The 21,045-nt window shown below is 37.9% G+C and overlaps 2 protein-coding genes across 4 annotated transcripts; both read right to left on the reverse strand.

The window, feature by feature from the left end:
• Positions 1-1,885: 1,885 nt before the first annotated feature.
• Positions 1,886-11,648, reverse strand: zmynd10 (zinc finger, MYND-type containing 10). Of its 3 annotated transcripts, none has more exons than XM_053477952.1 (12): positions 11,601-11,648; positions 9,243-9,351; positions 9,013-9,129; positions 8,872-8,925; positions 8,445-8,597; positions 8,107-8,195; positions 7,898-7,998; positions 7,459-7,631; positions 3,653-3,778; positions 3,441-3,562; positions 3,212-3,337; positions 1,886-2,665 (listed from the first exon to the last, which is right to left on the reverse strand). In XM_053477952.1, exons 2-12 carry the CDS (start codon positions 9,312-9,314, stop codon positions 2,566-2,568), a joined length of 1,233 nt encoding a protein of 410 aa, XP_053333927.1. In that variant the 5' UTR covers positions 9,315-9,351; positions 11,601-11,648; the 3' UTR covers positions 1,886-2,565. The 3 variants fall into 3 exon arrangements, with proteins under 3 accessions (XP_053333927.1, XP_053333926.1, XP_053333928.1); XM_053477951.1 differs by lacking the exon at positions 11,601-11,648 and adding an exon at positions 10,970-11,169; XM_053477953.1 differs by lacking the exon at positions 11,601-11,648 and having other exon boundaries at positions 9,013-9,143; positions 9,243-9,329.
• A 2,288-nt stretch (positions 11,649-13,936) lies between these two features.
• LOC128507739 (transcription factor SOX-30-like) lies at positions 13,937-20,128 on the reverse strand. Its single transcript, XM_053478813.1, has 7 exons — positions 20,008-20,128; positions 17,278-17,517; positions 17,061-17,159; positions 16,408-16,524; positions 15,257-15,356; positions 14,841-15,149; positions 13,937-14,722 (listed from the first exon to the last, which is right to left on the reverse strand). The coding sequence occupies exons 1-7, from the start codon at positions 20,126-20,128 to the stop codon at positions 14,569-14,571; spliced, it is 1,140 nt and encodes a 379-aa protein (XP_053334788.1). The 3' UTR covers positions 13,937-14,568.
• Between the last annotated feature and the right edge of the window lie 917 nt (positions 20,129-21,045).

Below are 21,045 nucleotides of genomic sequence, written 5' to 3' on the forward strand. Positions count from 1 at the left end.
AATGTTTTTTTAAATACATTTTTACAAAAAATATCCAATAGCTTTATGTGGATTACACATGTAAAACCAGTTGTACTATAATCCACTCTATCACTGCTAATAACTACAACGTTTTTCTCATTTAGGTTGATTTCATTTTTCTTTTCCTAATAAAAAATGAACAACTGAATTAATATTAAACTGAACCTCACACTTTTTTTGGACGGTCCCTTAGTTACTACATCGCTATAAAGCGCCGGTAAGCAGCGTTTTTGACAGATTTAGCTCCACCAGGCTGTAACAATAGAAGATCTAAAAATATATTTATTTGTAATAGCTTGTTTGTCCACTCCAGAGTAAGAAAATATGCGATTTGTCATTTTTGTGTGTTTATTTCTTGATAAACAGATGAGATAGTCTCGGTTATCCCCCATTGCTAACATTTCCCCCTCTTGGTCGTCGACTGCGAGTGACGTCACTCCCCTTACAATCACGCCCCATAGTATAGACCCACCCCTGACGCTGATTGACAGATTTCCGTCTAGAGCAATGGATTAGCGATTGCGTTTGAGTTTTGGCAGGCTACACGCACGACGCAGAGAAAGTGAAAAAACAAACGTGGTTCTTGATTTAGCTTTTTAAATATGACAGGCTCATGAGTTGTAAGAGATGGCAAATGGACTTTGCTTTTTCATTTGAAATTTGGCAGTGTGCGTTCGCAAAGGTGCAAAAAGCAAACGGTAATGCAAAGTTTGCAATTATTTTTTTCGAATTTATGTCACGTTTTATGCGTCCACATATGGGAAACGCAATTGCAAATGCAATTTTCAGTTCCTTTTAAAAAATGTCTGGGATATCACTCCATATTTACTGAAGAACAGTCCTCCCATGTACATCAATTTACATTTAGGCATTTGGCAGACGCTCTTATCCAGAGCGACTTACAAAAAGTGCTTTAACGTTTACATCATTGGATACATACTTACACATACTTACACTGGGTTACCTAGGTTAATAACTAAGTGCCATTAGTCCAACACAACCGGAAAGAGGGTTTTTTTTTTCGGGGGGTTAGTCCAAGTACTGGAGAAACAGATGCGTATGAGTTGTCACTCATCAATGAGCCTTGGCCACCCATGCTGCCATAGGTTCACCGCTTTTCCTTTCTTGGGTTACTTTTGCTATGTCCTGACCACTGCAGCAGACCAGTAACATCTCACAAGACCTGCAGTTTTGGAGTTGCTCTGACCTAGTCCTTTACCCATCACAATTTGGCCCTTGTCAGTCACTCTAATCCTTATGCTTGCCCATTTATTTTGCTTCCAACACATCAACTTCAGGAAAAAAAAGGTTTAATGTACTTGCTGCCTAATTTATCCCACCCAGTTCCAACCACCATTGTAACAAGATATTGAAAATGTAGCTACTTTGAAAACAGCCAAATCGTAATGGCTAGAGGATTGGGTCAGAGGCAGAGCAACCCTAATACTGCAGGTCTTGTGTTCCCTAATGTTCCCAGGCAGAAGTGGTCAGGACCTACCAAAAGTGATCCAAGGAATAAAGGACTATGGTCACTAAGGTGAGTATGAACAACTATGGTAACTTTTTTCCGAGGTTTTTTGGATGAAAGTAGGATTTGAAATTGAACAAATATTATTCAGATGCATAGTCATGTTCTCATCTATTATCACTCAGTACATCAGCAAGACCATCAGACTGATGTAATACATGTATCTAACTTTTTTGTTCAATATCATCAATGGAACACAAAAATGATAAACACATATCATAAACCCCAATTGAATCTAATGCATTTTTAATATAATATTACTCAACCAAAGTATAGTATTTTTTAATTCTCATATTACAGTTTCATATACAAAAGTTTAAATAATGTATAATGCTATTAAACCATTACACTGTAGGTTAGGAAAGCTGATCCATTTTGTGTAAATAAAACATACAATATATATGTATATAGTTATAAACATGTTAAAGTCTTGTTCAGTTGTTTGAAACTTTGCAGCATACTGTATATAAAGCATTTTCTCAGTGTACGTAAGTGTTAGAACACTACGTCAGTCTGGACTTAAATCCGATTAAGATGCTGTAGCTTCCCCTTCTGGTCTAAACAGGCCATTCATGCTTGAAAATGTGGTTAAACTAAAACAATTCTGCACAAAAGATTTGACCAAAATTTACCCTCCACAGTGATCTGAAAGACTTGCTGCCAGTTATCACAAACACTTTATTAGAGTTGTTGCCACCGACTCAGCTTATTAGCTTTAACTCAGCTAATTTTTAGGTTTAGTGGCAATTACTTTTTTTACATAGGGACAGGCAGGTTTTTAAATCATCATTTAAAAAATGCATTTTGTATTTACATGGGTTACATTTGTTTGTTGATCTAAAATCATTTAAGTGTGACAAATATGAGGGAAAAAAATCAGAAATGCTTGTTTATAGCACTACAGCAACCTAACATGTCAGTCATTCAGATGATGGCGTTTATACTGATTTGTTCCTCAGATCTCTGTCAGAGTGCAAATTAAGTCCCTTTTTCTTATCAGTAAGTGGTGGAGTCCCTCAGGTCTTGATGTTCAGCTCTTTCTGTAGATTTTTTGTGGCTTCTGCAATCATTTGGCATGTGAGTTTGTGCTTGGGCCAATGCTTCACCTGGCATTCTCTGTAAAGGAAGGCATTTCTTCATAAAACTGCAGTCTAGACCAAACTACATTTAAGCTTTTTTTACAATTTTGGATCATGAACAAAGGTACAAATTTATAATAACATTTAAAAAATAAAATGTATTATTTATAATAATATAATATATAGGGTTGCCAAAAATTCAGGATAGGATATTTTCCTAACATAAATTTTATATTTTTCTTTTTATTTTATGGCTGCAGAAATAACAATAGAAAATCAGATAGAACCAGTCATAGCACACTCTTCAATCTTTGTGTTCATTTTAAGAAAGTGGTCTATCACAATCAGAACAATCTTTGCACTAAAGGAGGAAATCATCTTTGCATGTAACAACAGTTCTGATACATTAAAAAAATGTTTAACATACTTGTATTTAGCATATACACAATTTAAGCATTTGATATATTTTATCATTTCAAACACAATTTTGCCTATGGATCCAGACTTCTGGGCCATTAGGTAATATTCTTTTAAAACAATGAACTTTTTGCTTTAGAGTGTGTTAAAATGTATGATAATGTACCTGTTGCAGTACCACTCTCCCTGGCAACGGGAGCAACGTTTTGCCCCCACCGCTCCACATGCACCACACTTTGGCTTATCTGGGATAAGATACTCCATCACATCAAGACTGTAAGTCTCTGCCAGCCTGAGCAGCACACACACAGACACATACAAAAAAAATAAGAATTCCCCAAAGTGAAAAGAAACTAGATTGCAAAAGAAAGAAATGTTCAAAATTAATAACTTACCTGTTCGCTTGTTCTCTCAGCTCACTATCAGTTGGGTTGAAGACTTTCTTAACTTGGTGTTTAGCTATGGCCTTCCATTTCCCAGAGTTCTCTGCAACAATCTCATTCCAGATCTCTGGTAGCTAGATGCATGTGGCGTATTTGCCATAGTTAACATGTAAATATTTACTTTGTCAAATAAATGTAATTTTGCAAACAACACAGCATGCTACCTGCTCGAGTATCAGGTCTTTTTTTGGAGAAGCAGGGTCTGTAACAGCTAAGTGGCTGAGGAAACGCTGAAGATCTACAAGATTTGGCAGTTGATCAATGAGAACCTCTGTCAGAAATCCACGAAGCTACAAACACCCAAACAAATACACAAACACACAAAAAACAACGATTGTCATAAAATCATAATAGACTAAATATGTAGGTAAGGAAGATGTCAAATTTACTGTCATGTTTTCAAAATAGTATTATACTGTCATGTTTAAAAGTTAGTACCCCCTTTTTTAATACTATGTGTTTTTGTGCAACAACATAATAAAAATTATCTGATCATGGTGGGTATTACAATACGTGATATATTACAATAAAACGTAAAATAAAATATAACTTTTAGCACTATGTAGTGATGAGACATACTGTGCCGATGCTTTGAAGCGTGTGTCGAGAAATGCAGGGACTATTTAGTGCGTTTGAGGCTTGTATCGTTTATGGCGACTAACGTCATGAATGACGTTCAAAGTGATTGGCGATTCGGGATTACCGGTTATTTTTTAGGTGCTCTGAATGTTATCCCTGATGTATATTTTCTTTAGTATTATGGGTTTATTATTTGCAGGATTATTTGCTGTGTTGTTAATTGTGTTCCCTGTCTAGTTCTGTAAATATCTGTGCAATAAATAAATAAATAAATAAATACAGTATCATTTTAGGGGGAAAAATAGTTGATTTAAAATTTCATGGCATGAACACATCTCAAAAAAGTTGGGACAAGGCCATGTTTACCACTGTGTGGAATCCCCTCTTCTTTTTATAACAGTCTGCAAATACCTGGGGACTGAGGAGACAAGTTGCTAAAGTTTAGGAATTTCGTCTAATACAGGCTTTTTGTTGTTCAACTGTCTAAGGGCTTCTTTTTCGCATCCTCCTCTTTATGGTGCGCCAAATGTTTTCTATGGGTGAAAGATCTGGACTGCAGACTGGCCATTTCCGTACCCGGATCCTTCTCCTTCGCAGCCATGATGTTAGAATTAATGCATTATGTGGTCTGTCATTGTCATGTTGGAAAATGCAAGGTCTTCCCTGAAAGAGACGACGTCTGGATGGGAGAACTGGTTGTTCTAGAATTTGAATATACCTTTCAGCATTGATGGTGCCTTTCCACGCTGCCCATGCCACATGCACTCATGCAACCCCATGCTATCAGAGATGCAGGTTTCTGAACTGAGCGCTAATAACAACTTGGGTTGTCCTTGTCCTCTTTAGTCTGGATGACATTGCGTCCCAGTTTCCCAAAAAGAACTTCAAATTTTGATTTGTCTGTCCACAGAACAGTTTTCCACTTTGCCACAGTCCATTTTAAATGAGCCTTGGCCCAGAAAAAACACCTGTGCTCCTGGATCATGTTTAGATATGGCTTCTTTTTTGACCTATAGAGTTTTAGATGGCGAACGGCACAGTGGATTGTGTTTACCGACAATGTTTTCTGGAAGTATTCCTGAGCCCATGCTGTGATTTACATTACAGTAGCATTCCTGTATGTGATGCAGTGCTGTCTAAGTGCCCGAAGATCACGGCCATCCAGTATGGTCTTCCGGCCTTGACCCTTACACACAGAGATTGTTTCAGATTCTCTGAATCTTTGGATAATATTATGCACTGTAGATGATGATAACTTCGAACTAAATTTTTCTCTGAAAAACTCCTTTCTGATATTGCGGCAGTATTTTTCCCCGCAGCATTGGGGGAATTGGTGGTCGTCTGACCATCTTGACTTCTGAGGGACACTGCCAATCTGAGAGGCTCTTTTTATACTCAATTATGTTGCCAATTGACCTCATAAGTTGCAAATTGGTCCTCCAGCTGATTCTTATATGTAGGCCTACATTTAACTTTTCCAGCCTCTTATTGCTACCTGTCCCAACTTTTTTGGAGCTCTCATGAAATCCAAAATAAGCCAATATTTGACATGACATTTCAAAATTTCTCACTTTCAACATTTAATATGTTATCTAAATTCTATTCTGAATAAAATATTGAAATGTGAAACTTCCACTTTATTGCATTCTGTTTTCATTTACAATTTGCACAGTGTTCAAACTTTTTTGGAATTGGGTTTGTATTATTATTATTATTTTTTTTTTGTATTATAATGTTTTCTTTATCTTCTTAGTAACATTGCTGCAGTTGAAAAATTGATTTTGGTATGTTTGCTACTACCATGGGGCATTTGATCAACAGGCACAGAAAAAAAAGACTAACACATTAATAGGATGAGACAACAACAGATGGTTTAAATGGGGTATTATCTTATGCTTACAATAAAAAAATGCATAGTATAATAAAAATCATGTATCATTCCCATGCCTAACCTAGGGCAAGACAGCTTTGAGAGGATCACATACAATACACTACTGGTAAAATGACGTCTTACATTCTTTGCTGGAAGGCTTCAGAGCTTTAAGAAGCTTCATCTTGCCATCACTAGCACTGTGCCATTATTTAACAAAAATGAAACTGAATGGAAAAACCATGCAGACAAGACTAAGTCCACACCCTTACTGCTTGCACAGAATTTAAGAGGCTTACTTGCGGTCAGGTGCTACTAATCATCAGCACTTAACTAACTGATTATCAACAGGTATGCAGACCTGTATAAAAGCAGACGGTTTGGGAGTCTGCTAGTCCGAAGCATTCGGGTGTGTGTTAACACAATGCTAAAGGGGAAAGACTGGAAAGAAAACCAAGTCTTGCTACACAACCAACTGAAAAGGTTGTAAAACTAGTTTCAAACAATTTAGAGTTCTATGTTCTACAGTGAGAAAGATTATTCAGAAGTGGAAACCATTCAAGACTTTTGCTAATCTTCCCAGGAGTGGATGTCCCAACACATTCACCCCATGGTCAGACCGTGCAATGCTTAGAGTTACTGTAGATCACAGACCCCACAGGCCTCACTGACCATGTTAAACATTCCATGATAGCACAATTATAAGAAGACTAAAAAAGTAAGGTTTGTTTGGAATGATTGCCAGGAGAAATCTCTTCTGTCTAAAAAAAAAAAAAAAAAAAATAGAAGTCAAGCCTGACGAAGGTTCGCAAAACTGCATCTGAACAAACCAGAAGAGGGGTGATGATTTTGGCTTGTATTGCAGGACCTGGACACCTGTATATGTGACCCTGATCTCAACTGTACACCAGAGTATTCTAGAGGCAAATGTAAGGCCATCGGTCTGACAGCTAAAGCTTGGGCAAAATTGAGTTATGCAACAGGACAAAGACTCAAAGCACACCAGTAAATTCACATCAGAATGGCTGAAAAATAAAAGAATTGTCTATTAGAAGTATTTGAATTGTCAAATAAAAGAATTGTCTATTGAAAGAATGGTCTAGTGAAAGTAAAGATCTCAACCCAACTGAAATGCTGTGATGGGAACTTGGAGTGCTGTGTACAGTATATGCGAATTCCCCAAAGTCTCTTACTTCTTGTAAAGAAGAATGGACAAAAAAATCCTTCACAATGATGAGAGACTGAATAAATCAAACAGGTGGATCTAAAAGCAGTTGAATCATGGCATGCTTAGTATTGCCCACATGTTTTTTTTAAATTTTTTTTTAGATTTTTAAGACCCACTTTGATCAGATGATTTTTATTATGTTCTTACACATGACTGTATGATTTTGTTAAATATGTTATGACTATTACAGTTGTTCAGCGGGGTGGCTATATATGCCTTTAATATTTTTGCATATAATCTGAATGTAGAACACATATCTAGGGCGTAAGCTGTTTAGTACTGATATGCTTTACCTTTAAGAGCTGGTTTTTGTTGAAGTTGTTAAAATCATATTTTCTCTGGCAGTCTGGTTTAAGTAGTAGATTCAGCAAAGCAATCCACACCTGCGCTTCTAATTTTGTCATTTTTAGCTGGTCCTCTGCAGGGATCTCTCTCCATTTCCCACTCTCGTACTTCTGCAGCTTACCTACAGAAGAAATCAGCGTGGAGTTTGCATTTGCGTTGGATTAATAGTTTTCAAAGCTAATTATACCTAAGCATAAATCAAGTTGACCATTCTACGTTTATTAGTCAAACATTCCTGAACATTTAGGAATTATATCATCACACAGATAAAAGTTGAAACTTTAGAAAGAATTTTCTTTTAATAAATACCCTTACTGTATTTGTATGAAAAGGTATTATTTGTCAAATATTTGGTAAAAAAAAGTCCCCTGTTATAGGGTTACTGACCTCCAGATTTACGACTCCAGGGACAATGCTCTACAAGCTGAACTAGCACACAAGGCAGGTTATGAACATTCAGCATCCTTGTGAGAATGCTCAAACTCAAACTGCATTAAAGAGAAATAAGAAGCCTCATCATTAAGCAGCAAATACTACAAAGGTTTAAGCAAATGCTGTTTCATGTCACACTGAACAAGTCTAAAAGCATAACACACCTCTCCACATAATCCGTGATGTAGCGTAGCACAGAGAGAGCCTTGAGAGAGAGCTCAAATTCTAACACTGAACTCTGATTTTGCAGCTCCTATGACAGATAACATAAATACAATACAGTATTGGGGTGTACACAAATTTCAATTCTTTTATGAAGTGAAGAATATCCAGAATGTTTGATGCAAGCCAAATTTTCAAAAAGTTCCTCCTCATAATAGTGTACAGCATAAGCTGTACAGTACAAGTAAGAAATAATTCAGCTCCGTATTAATCAATAACTTCGATCATGGTTAAGAGTTAGAAAAACAATGCTTTTTTAACTTTATGTTTACTCCTTTACCTGTACAGAGTTTATGTTTGAGACGTCTGTGTGTAAGGTTCTGTCTTCAGTGGGCATTTCTCCCCGGGCACAGCGCCCTGCCAGCAGAGTTAGTTTACGATGGCAATAATCCACAAGGTCCACAACAGCATCTTCTGCTGCCTCACATGATTCCTGCAACATCGCCAAACCTTTATTTTCACAGCTTCACGTCGACATTACTTTTAGTAACCATGTTTTATACAACAGAATAATTTAAAGCCTTATTTCATCAAGAACATAGATTACTTCTCCTTTTTTCAAAAAATCACTAGCATTTCAGAATTTAAAAAATAATAAACTTATGTATTAAATAGATGTGGCTGGAAGATATCGTGAAAAATAAAATAAAATACAAACAAAAAAAGTCTACCAAAATAACAAAAAATATAAAATAAATTATCCTTACTTTATGGTATAAGATTGTCTCCAAAAGATTTATCAGTGTAGCTTCATGATGAATCTGAGAATATGGAAATAAATATATGTAATTTAGTTATTACTTTTAATGTTAACTATTAATTTCAAACATTAGGAAATGAGCACATACCACCATGTACAGTGGGAAGGTGCTCTTTGGGCTGAAGTCCTGAAGCTTGCAAAGGATAGGAAACACTTTGTGCTTCCAGATTTCAACAAGTATCATTTCATGAATCAGTGTGGGAATCTGCACAAAACACACTTTCCGTATATCATTCATCAGAATTTTCATATTCATATTAAACATTACCCTCTAACAGTAAACAGCACAGAGATTCAGAACCACTTCACTTGTATTACCTTTCCAAGTGACACAAAAATGTCTTTGATAAACTCCTCTTGATTAGCACTGGCATGAAGAATAGCTTGCATATTGAGTTTCTCAATGTATTCATGTTGCCGAAACCACCTATTGGAAAGAATGTGTGTAGAATGTAAGTAACTACATCGCAAAAATATTTTTTTTACAATATGACTTTTTGTTAAGGGTTACATGTACATAAACGGTGCCCAATATTGCAAACAGTAGTTGCCAATCATTATATCAAGCTTTGTGGTTTATCAAAAATTGTGTACTTGAAAGTAAACATATTGGGGTGAGTATACTTAAGACACTACTTAATTCATTCTTTAAGTCTTAATTTTAAAAATTATTTTATATTTTCTTAATTAAGACTTCATATGAATCATAGATGGTAGACAAAATAAGAAAAAAAAATCTCACACTGTAGGATTTTTAAAGAATTTATTTGCAAATTATTATTATCATTAATGCAATTATCTAATCAACCAATCACATGGCAGTTGCTTCAATGCATTTAGGGGTGTGGTCCTAGTCAGGACAATCTCCTGAACTCCAAACTGAATGTCAGACTGGGAAAGAAAGGTGATTTAAGCAATTTTGAGCGTGGCATGGTTGTTGGTGCCAGACGTGCCGGTCTGAGTATTTCACAATCTGCTCAGTTACAGGGATTTTCACGCACTACCATTTCTAGGGTGGGCTGGGGTTTGGGCACTGAGTGGGAATTAAACCCAGACCTTCTGTATGGTAAGTGAGAACCCTACCACCAATGCCATCCATCAATTGAGTTAATGATTTATCGATTACCCATTTTCCTCAATCTCTTAATATCAGGACAAGTGCATATTTAAAGTGACTAGCAATACCAAATTCACCTAACTTACTTAATACGGAAATCTATAATTGGCATTGTCTATACTGCTTAATCCTGTGTACAGAGTTGTGCCTGCAGTCTATCCCAGGAAACTTAGGGCATAAGGTGAGGTACACCCTGGACAGGGTGCCAATCCATCGCAGGGCACACACATAAACACACTTACTCACACACTACAGGGAATTTGGGAACGCCAATTAGCTTAATCTTCCTATCTTTGAACTGTGGGAGGAAACCAAAGTATCCAGAGGAAACCCAACAAGCACAGGGAGAACATGCAAACTCCATGCATTCAGGCGGAAATCGATCCTGGCCAGGAATTGGACCTGGACCTAGAGGTCCACGGCGACAGTGCTACACGAAGCCACCATCGTCGCCTTATTAGAAATTTAAAAATAGTAAAATCGTGTGGCTGTACTTCCTTGATTAGTCCTATGGTTTTTTTTTTATTTGATATTTATTATTGAGCTTGTATAGTTATTAGACTGATTGGCTGTGTAGTTTAATTAAATGGGTTAAAATACAGGCTAATTCACTTAAAATATTTCTGTAAGTGGAAAGCTGTTGGTGTAAAAAAAATGACAAAAACATTTTTGTATACGTTAAAATCGCGTTTATAATTTATGTCTGTACTGATTCCCCAGAACATCAAAAGTTTGAGCTCCCTTGTCCGAGAAGTTTAAGGGAATGATTAAACACATAACTGCAAAACAAACAAATTCACTGTTTAGAAACAAAATTCATCTCACAGCAAGATGTGAAACACAGACACAGAGACATTACAAAGACATTACAGACCCAGCAGTTGCTAAACGGTAAACAGTTCGAACCAGCGGCACTCCTAAAGCTCACCTGGGACTCCCAATGTCACGCAGTGCTAGTCTTTCCAAACCCTGCACATAACCTTCAGCCTCTCCGTGCAAAAGCATAGAGTCCATCACTGCTGCTTAATGATTCGCGTAGGGGAAAACGGGAAGGTATGTAATAAACTAACTTACACTACTTTTATTAAAAAGCAAGGGAAAAAAACAGCTTGCTCACTCCAGCTAACGGCAAAGCCTTGTTACTAAGGCAACGAGTACACGAAGCTAGGGTTGGCCTCGCGTCATCGTTAGGGGCGGGGCATCCGCATGCCCCGCCCTTTTACCAGAAATTTTTGGGCTTTTACCCAATCAGCAGTGGTGTGAGAGCGCGGATTTTAAACTTTGATGCTAATCCTAATGAGCTGTTCTATCCTCCGAACTGACCATTTTTAAGAAAAGCTTAGAGTGAGATTCCGAAAACAAGATCGCATACGAAGTCTCCACTGCGCATGCCCAGCCATTTTTTTGTGTAACACTAACCATACACCTTATCCTGCACTTCTCAGTTTTCTGTATATTTTATCATTGTACTGTTAGGGTAAAACGACAGACTCGTGCGACTGTATTTATTCCTATATTCCTACCTACCAAAAAAAATAATAATAATAATTATTGCCTACCGTTTCCATAAGCCAAATCACGTACTGTACATGCCCTCCAGCAGCTCCATATAGGGCAATGGGCATAGCACAGAACTCTGGGCCCCTATACATAAACACTCACACTGGGTCCCCCCGCTTTTCTGATCCATATCATATTATTGGGGCCCTGAGTAGTCAGTCCCATGCTCCATGTGACGAGATCTCCAGCCAGAAGTGGGATACCAGGACAAGTCAGACAGTTCCAGAGTGCAGAGGGGGTCTGGATCACTGGTAGCTCAGGAGCGACATGTTTAGCTCGACAGAGAGACAGGGAGAGGAAAAGACCAGTTAACAATAATACTCTACGCCCAGATCTGCTTCTTTACCTAAGGCAAATCTATTTACAAAAGTGTTTGGGGAAAGACTGACATGTATTTCCCTCTTTGAATAATACAATGTCACTCCCCTTTCTCACTCACTCACGCGATTGTGCCACATAGCTCATACACACTTGCACGTATCCACACAAAGCACGTCAGTTATTTTGGGTTGTTTGCAAAATGCATTGAACTCACTTGTTTAATGCTCCAGCTGGTATGTAACTTTGTCTGACATTTGAATGTCGATTTATTTTATTCATTATACACATCATTATGTATTGTAGGCAAATATTGGCTGAGACTTGGTGCATCTTTAGTACTGAATAAAAAACTCTTCTCCAATTTATGGCTGTGCAGATTCGAAAAGAAAACCAAGTGGACTTTTCTTGTGTAGTTTAAATAACTAATTTTCTATCCTACAACATAATGTATCTGTATGTACGCGCTTCACCACTCACTAGGGCCCAAGCATTATAGGGTTAGCAGAAACCTCTTATTTTTAAGGATAATAAGATCCTTTTTGGGTTTTTTTTGGGGGGGGGGGTGTTCATAACATGCTTAAAAACTCATGTAAATTGGCAGACAGGTTGGAATTTGCCTTCGTCTGGGCCTGGGCATGGCAAGGGGGCCCTCACACGCGATTTTGCCACATAGCTCATACACACTTGCACGTATCCACACAAAGCACGTCAGTTATTTTTGCAAAATGCACTCAATAACACTCAATAGCACTCTAAAGGATTTGATCAGAGGATGCAAAATTGTAGAGGGATTTTTGATACCTCAAACGGGTCAGCCGTCATGATGCCTTAAACTTATGCTGAAAAGTGGTTTCTGTGTGACCTTATATTGAGCAACATTATATTGTGTGACACATTCAGTGACATCACGTTCAGTAACATCACATTGAGGAACATCATAGTGTGACACTCTTTTCCAGCATCTGCAGACTACAGTATACTACACAAGCATCACAAATGTTAACAAATGTTGGATGAGATCACCATGGTGAGGGGCATGCAGCCTCTGCTTGTAACTTCAACTGTCTTTGCCAGCAATGGCAGATTATCAATTCAATTCAGTTTTATTTATAGTTTTATTTTATAATTCTTTTAATAGTGGTCATTTCATAAAGATTAAAAATATATATAATTATTAGATTGTCCCTGATAAGGAAGCAAAGGGTGACAGTGGCAATCAAAAACTTCCAGAGATGACAATAGGAAGAAATCTTGAGAGGAATCAGTCTTAACAGGGCACCCATTCTCATTTGGGTCATATCAGATAGCAACAGGAGGTTGATCTGCATACACTGTCATTCTGTGTATTTGGAGGCCGGACATTTAGTATAGCAGGAAAGATGATTAAGTTAATGTGTCCACTTTTGTTATTTAAGGCTCAGATACAATAATGTTTGTGGGAATTTCATTCCTGAACTATTATGTGACTGTAGTCACAAGCCATCAGAGAAAAACTGCCTGCAGCAGACGTGTGTCTAAGACACAGAGGTCCGGAGGGCAATGGAATTTCATTATAACATCAGTATGATTTTCCAGGAAGGTTTTTTTTTAAATAACAAATGAGATAGATCATTTAAAAATGTCACCCCTTCCTTGGACCATTTTTTTAGCAGGTCCTGACCAGTGAAGATTGGGGAAATTCCCATTAAAGCTACATTTTTGGAGTTGCTCTAATTGAGTCATCTAAGCTATCACGATTTGGCCCTTGTCAAAGTCGATCAAATCCTTATCCTTATGCTTATGCCATTTTTTTTATAGCTTCAAGCACATCAATATCAGGGACAAATTGTTACAGAGATGCTTGCTAACTAATATATTCCATCAACTTTTTTTTATGTCATAAAAAGAGCATGCCACTGGCATTCCTCACAATTGTAACAGCAGGCAGTGGTATCAGTTTTTAAGTGAAACGTCACCTCACATATTAGTGAATACGACAGACACGTTTGAGGCAGAAGTAAGGCCGATACATTGGAGCAACAGTGTACAAGTAAAGGTAGCACACAGAAATCAGTATCTGCATGCGAGTGGAACAAATGTAACAGTAGGCAGGGTATTAGGCAGGGTCATATTCAACTTTTATCTCATACTATGAGGTAACAATGTATCCTAATTTGATATGATGATATATTATTACCAGGTCATCTCAAGAACATCATTAGGTGGGGGTAACCTCTAGTATCAATATTTTAATTTAATAGCAGTAAATAACAAGTGCAACAAGTTAAGATGAGCTAGCTCAAAACAGTAAGTACAGCATTTTCAATTAATATGTAAAATATTGCTAGACTGTAGTCATTACATGTGCACAAGGATTTCGATAATCCCACATTCAGGATTTATAAATATTTACAGTATGTGAATAAAAAATTTAAGAAGACAGGGTGTTAATTGATGAAAAATGTATTCCTGTGCTGTGGTGGGAGTCGTTGATGTGAGCGTCTACCACAGACTCAAAAAACAAACAAACAAACAAAAAAGTCCAGTGCAAAAAAGTCATCCTAGATCAGGGAAAGGTCATCATCCAGGCCCATCCCGCCTGATTCGTCCAAATAATTTTCCAAGGTATCGGTCCTGAGAATTAAGGCCTGTGCTGATGTGGGTGCTTCAGCTGTTAGTGTCTTTGCTGTGGGTGTCTTTGCTGTCTTCCACAGACTCTTGACTGAAAAGATAATCTTCTAGCGCTGAAAAGTCATTGTGTCCCAGAAAAGTGTAATTATATGGATCGAACCCAATCGAGTTTTCTTGTTTATCCAAGGTGCTGAGAAAAGAATTAAACAGAATTCTGGCATTTAATTAAGAGTAAAATTTCATTTGTACCTATCTGACTTTTTCAGTTGACTATTTCAGAAAAAAATCTAGTGCTGCTAATAACTCACCTGCTCTGGCTGAATGATGGCTCAGGCATGCAGGACAGTAGATAATCAGGGAAAGAAGGTGGGCTTGGTTCTGGATCAGGTCTCATCTGTGAGGCTATATTCTGCAAGCTGCATGTCAAATTTTCCAAGGCATGGGTGTCCAGGATTGGAGGAGTAATAAGGCCTGTGTTGATTGTGTTTTTGCTCCAAGTGTCTGCCACAGACTCTTTATCAAAAATATAATGTTCTAGGTCAGAAAGGTTATTGTGGACTGGGAAACAGTCATCGTACATGTTCATCCCAATTGACGTTTCCTGATCATCCAATGTGCTGTAAAATAAATTAAACAGAATTCTAGCAATTACTTAAGATACCAGTAACACTTTATTTGCATACATTTGACTTCTGAAACAGCTCCAGTGCAGCTAAAAACTCACCTGGTCTGGGTGAATAACGGCTCCAAAAGATCGTCAGGGAGAGCAGGCAGGGTTGGCACTGGATCAGGTGTGCTATGTGAGGCTGTATTCTCCAAACTGCCTGCAAATATACAAAGCTATCAGATATGTGGTTTTGACTTACTTCCCTTGTGAAAAGTCACTGTGTGTTATCGTGACTGGCAGGCTTGTGCTCATGGATAAAAAGAATAGAAAATTGGCATTAAATTTAAAAGCATTATGCAATTCACTTTTGACTGACATTCGCCATCTGGCTTACAAAATAAACAATAAAGCATGTTCATTGGTACTTAAAAAAACAAGCAGAATTCAGGGTTCACTTTATCTGTCAGTATAGAATGATATGCTATTTTACTGACAACGGTACTTAAATTGTTTACGGATAAACCAGAAACTAAACATCACCATATGAACAAGCTCAGTCATAAGTAATCCACTATTAAGATACTACTAGCACATCAGTGGATAATGCATCGGCACATGCTAGTTTTGTGGAGTACCCAATTATGTACTGGACATAAAGCATTTCCAAAAAAAAGATGAGTATTCAGTCGATTAATTTTTTTAATTCTTCATTAAATATGCCGGGGCACTGGTGGCTTAGTGGTAGGTGTTTCGCCTGCCATGCGGAAGGGCCGGGTTCGATTCCCAGCCAGTGCCCAAACCCCCCAGCCACTGGATGCAGTGCCGGTCCCAAGCCCTGATTAAATGGGAGCGTTGCGTCAGGAAGGGCATCCGGCGTAAAACCTGTGCCAAGCTGTTGTGCGGACTGGATATTCCGCTGTGGCGACCCCTTGCTGGGAGCAGCCAAAAGACTAAGAAAATTATTAAATATGCCGCAGTGTATGGTGACCAGAATAAAACAGATCCTAAAAATGAATGCGTAAATGAATATAATTAGATAAGCAAGAGTGCTGTTATAGTGAAAAAGCAGGACTGCTTTGATGTTATCCGAGATAATACAGCAATGCTGATATTCAGTACAACAGCATGATTGTGATACAAGGAAAAGACAGAAACAAAGAAATGTACCAGTGATCTTATACTAAATATCAGCACTCATGAACTGCTGCTTGGCTAATGAAATTAACCAAAACAAATTGGCATACAAATTGTAGCATATAATAGCTTACTAGATCTCTGCAGCGGGGTCTGGGCTGTGGCTTGTGAGGCATTACAGGAAGTTTCTGGAGGAGCCACTTTGAGGCCAACTTGCATCCTCTTTTGGTCATGTGGAGTATAATTATGGTCTAGATTTAAGGAAAGAAGGGTTTAAAGAGCAATTGTAAAAGGTGCATTAAAAACTAAGAGTTTCGGGGCTGTTTATCTTGTTATTTTTCTGTTTATACTGCAGCAATTTATATGTTATTTTTAATGAATGACATATTGCACATTTTATAATCCAAGTGACAAGTTAGTTCCTGTTCTTACGTATGCATCTACAATAGAAGCAATAAAAAGTCTTTCCTGCACTTCTCTTTCTCAACAATTATAAGAATTACATTGTTAAACAAGACCACTGTGAAACTTCTTGATTATTAATCTTAGATCATTTGGAGTGTCTGTACAAGTCCTTGGTTATGAGATTTTACTACTGCAACTATGTATGTTAGTGATTATTCATTAATCCATGAATTGCCTTTAAGAATCTAACAGATTTAAAAAATTTTAACTGATTATGTGTGAGCATGCAATTTGTTTACAATAAGATTGAAAAATACTTAACTTTAAGGATCATAATTGTGTGTAAAAAGGAATATAAACAATAGCATTAAAAAAATTTTACCAGAGAATATTAGGTTGTTCTGTATGGCGGAAGTTTCTGTTACTGCTTCTTCTGGACAGACTCGCTTTTTCTTCTGTGGACGGGGTTTATACACCCAATCTACATTTAAGGAAAAAAAGAGCAATGGAACAAGGGGCAAAAAAACAAACAAAAAAAATAGTCTCTTGCTTGACCTGTTTGTTATAAGCTAATTATATAAAAACCCTGTGCACGTTACCTGGAAACTGCTGGCTTTGTTTCCATTTAAGCCTGGATGCCTCTAGGTAGTAGGGCATCTTCTGGTCTTCAGTCAGTTTCCTCCATTCAGTCCCAAGCTGCTCACTGACCTCAGCATTGCTGGCATTTGGATTGGCCCTGGCCACAATAGACCGGTGTTTCCTTGCCCAAACAATGTAGGCATTCATGGGCCTCTTGATGTGGCTGTTTTTACCTTTGCCTTGTGATCTTTTTAGGTCATCTTCAAAAATAAACACAACATTTATAGTTAGATGAGTGAACAGAATATAGGCATACAGTTCTGTGCAAAGGTTTTAAGCAGCATATTTCTTTATAAAACCTATGTATACGAGTTTGAAAACTGTGAGGAAATATGTACTAATTTTAATTGTCAGTGTGTCCCTGATGAGCAAACCGAAAGCGATGGTGAATAGGAAAATCTCCCTAAGATGACAATAGGAAGAAGCCCTGAGATAAACCAGACTCCACAGGGACCCATCCTCATTTGAGTGACATCAAATAGCAGGGGTTTATTTGCAGTCATTCTGTGTGTTAGGGGACTGGACAGTTGAGTATAACAGGAGAGGTGTTTTAGTTAATGTGGAGTCCACTTTTATTACTGAAGTCTCAGTTACAAAATTGTTTCAGTCTGGAATTATTGAGTGACTGCAGTCAGAAATCACTACTGAGTGACTTTTTATGGTCAAGTAAAACCAACCAGAATCACCACAGGAATCCCAAGCAGACCACATGAAGCAATTATACTGTAGTATCTTCTTATATTATATAGAGATGAGGTGGGAGGTGTTTGCACAGGTAGGTCTGTCACAGGCGTGTCACTGGCGTTCTCACTGAATCTAACAACGGACAGCGGCATCATCGACTTATGTGTCCTACTGTGACATAACAGTAGGCAGTGGGAAGTAATGAAATTTACTGGCTGACAACCACCATTAAACAAGAAAAAGAAATATAGCTTTAAGCATATGAGTGGAACCTAGCACCTGCACTATCCCCACCCATGCGCACTAAAAATGGCAATGCTTTTAAAAGGCAAAAAGAAATACCATTATGAGAGAATTATAGAATAGTGGAAATGTTATGTTAAGACCTCCGAAAAAAGTGCTAGATGCTGGAACTATGATGTTACTCACTATGATGTCACTCACTATGATGTCATCAACTATGATGTCATTTAGGAAATTATTAGTCATTTTTTGGTAAAGTTTAAGGCATCTTCATGGCTTAACCGTTTGAGATATCAAAAATTCTATTGCAATTTTACATCCTCATTTTAACAGATTGGCCTGATTTGGTGGCAATCGTATAAATCCCCTAAGGAAAGTATATCAAATTCCACTGAATGCATTCGCAAACAACCCAAAATTACTGACTTCCTGTTGAAATGAGCCCATGACATGCACTGCAAAAGATGTTCAGCTCAATAAGATCTAAATGTGTACCATGTTTTGCATGTATAAGTGCATGAGCGATGCAGCAAAATATCTGCATAAGATTAAGACATTGTCATTGCTGAATTGTTTGAGATATGAAAAATCCCAAAATAACTGACTTTCTGTTGAGCAGAGCCCATGACATTCCCCACCTCCAAAAATGGATTTCTGGTATTGAAATTATTTTTTTCTTTAATCAGAAAAGCATCGTAGTCCAGATAGAACTGTCACTCTGTGCAAACTACAGTCTGCAATGTAGTGCTGTTAGTATATATTTTCAAACATTATTTTTTCACCTAGGAATGAAATGTTACAAAAAATTTGTTGTATGTAAGGAAGTAAGTAACATGTTAAGTAAAAGCCCACTCATCATTTGGAATGAAGACACTTGACTTACAGGAAAACTGTCAGATTCTTCAGGATGCTATGTAACATGGCAGCAAATTCCCATATAAAACTGCACAATCCACACCAAAAAACTTACTCACTCACTCATCGTCTATACCGCTTTACCCTGTATACAAGGTCGAGAGGAGCCTGGAACCTATCTCAGGAAACTTAAGGCACAAGGCCGGGTACACCCTGGACAGGGTGCCAATCCATCGCAGGACACACATACACACAAACTGGAGTATCCCGAGGAAACCAAACCTATCACATGCAAACTCCATGTTCTCAGAGGCAGGAATCGAACCAGGACCATGTAGGTTCAAGGCAACAGTGCTAACTACAAAGCCACCGTGATGCCACACCAAAAACTGACTTTCTTTAATATTTCTCATAATATTTCTAAAAGAGAAACATTTTATTTATATGTTTTTGTAGGCAAATGTGCTTTGCAGCAGTCCTTGTACCTAAGGCTTTAGCACTTTGCACTAGGTTCCCACTTATCATCTAGGATTTACAGTTAAATTATCAGAATCATTGTCATCAATAATTACAGCAAATACAGTCAACAGAATAGTATAAACAATAACTATAAAATCACTGCATTATAAATCAAAATTGAGCACATAGGAACCTTGTACAAGTATATTGCTAATGGGCTTTAATGTCTGGGATAACCACAGCACCTCCAAGAAAAGTCTGTTGTCTGTTTAGATAGATTTTATATGTATAAATACTGTAATTTGCAATTAGAAAAATGACAGGAATAAAGAAACAAACAGCTTATTTTAGACTTAAAAGCGTCGCCCCTCCAAGTTAGTCTGTTACAGTGAGACTTTAGTTTAGTAGTTAGCAGTTGAGCAAGCCTGATAAGAGCTCGCGCTCGCTACCTGTCCCCGAAGGAGGAGTGCCCGCGCTCACGCGCTCGGTGCCCGCTTCGACGGTGATTGGCTGCTCACAGCGCGTGCTCACAGCAAATTGAGTAACACTCCGGTCATCCTCTTTTCTCATCTCCTTGTTAAGTTCCTTCAAATCAAATTCAATTAAAAAATATCGAACACCAAAATAATTCTTCAACGTCTTGTTTTAACATTTAACAGTACCGGACAGAAAACGTACTGACGTCACTGTAACCGTAGTGATGGGTGAGCCAATGAGGAGGCTTAGAAAATAAGGCGTCGTTAGTGTTACAATGAGCATTGGCATTTTCACCTGGAGGCCATGTATTACCTGTTTTTTAACTATGCTTTTTAAAAGCTTGAATTAACAGTTTTGGTTCTGTAATAAAATCTGTGCTGTTGCTAAAAGCTTTTTCTTTTTCGCATTTCAGTATTTTTCCATGAGGTAAACAGCGCCCCTAAATGTTTTGTGGTGAAACACAGCATTGCACTCCTACCGTTATGTAATTTCTGAAAAGCCAGGCTGAGTCAAGTAGGGATAACTGCAGGCTGGAGCAATAAGGCGTGCCGAAAGTTCGGGGCGTGCCGAAGGGTAGAAGGCATGTCGAAAGAAACTGGTGGGTGAATGGAGCTTTTGCGTTGACCAATCAGCGTGCCGAAAGGTAGGGGGCGTGTCGAAAGCTTTCTCATTGGTGAAAGGAGCTTCTGCGTTGGCCAATCAGCGGTAATCCTATTTATAAGTAGGTACCTTTACTTTAGCGTGGAAGAACATTGCGGCGCTATAGCGTGGTGTGGTTAGTCAATATAAATATTTTTGTTTCTTTATTTTCGTCATTTAATTGTTGTCGACAGACACATATTACTGTGAGACGAAACACGGACAGGTTTTCTGCCAGGGTTGGCAGTTTGTATCAGTGTCCGTTTTGCGCTATAGATGTTTTTAGGCCTCGTCATTTTATTCTGAGTTTGAAGGATTCTGTTCCATGGACTGCTACTACAGCATAAATGAATGAATGAGCAGATTGAGTG

The sequence above is a fragment of the Clarias gariepinus genome, chromosome 19 (genome assembly GCF_024256425.1).
Source record: "Clarias gariepinus isolate MV-2021 ecotype Netherlands chromosome 19, CGAR_prim_01v2, whole genome shotgun sequence".
Taxonomy (NCBI): Eukaryota; Metazoa; Chordata; class Actinopteri; order Siluriformes; family Clariidae; genus Clarias; species Clarias gariepinus.

Excerpts from the sequence above, each read along its gene's own strand:
- zmynd10 (XM_053477951.1), bottom strand. The coding sequence starts at position 11,055 with ATGGACTCTATGCTTTTGCACGGAGAGGCTGAAGGTTATGTGCAGGGT. Across the intron at positions 8,598-8,871 it reads AGACAATCTTATACCATAAA|GAATCATGTGAGGCAGCAGA; the intron begins GTAAGGATAATT and ends GCGATGTTGCAG. Across the intron at positions 7,632-7,897 it reads CTGGAGTCGTAAATCTGGAG|GTAAGCTGCAGAAGTACGAG; the intron begins GTCAGTAACCCT and ends TTTCTTCTGTAG.
- LOC128507739 (XM_053478813.1), bottom strand. The coding sequence starts at position 20,128 with ATGAGAAAAGAGGATGACCGGAGTGTTACTCAATTTGCTGTGAGCACG. Across the intron at positions 16,525-17,060 it reads GAACAACCTAATATTCTCTG|ACCATAATTATACTCCACAT; the intron begins GTAAAATTTTTT and ends CCTTAAATCTAG. Across the intron at positions 15,150-15,256 it reads CCGTTATTCACCCAGACCAG|CACATTGGATGATCAGGAAA; the intron begins GTGAGTTTTTAG and ends TTTATTTTACAG.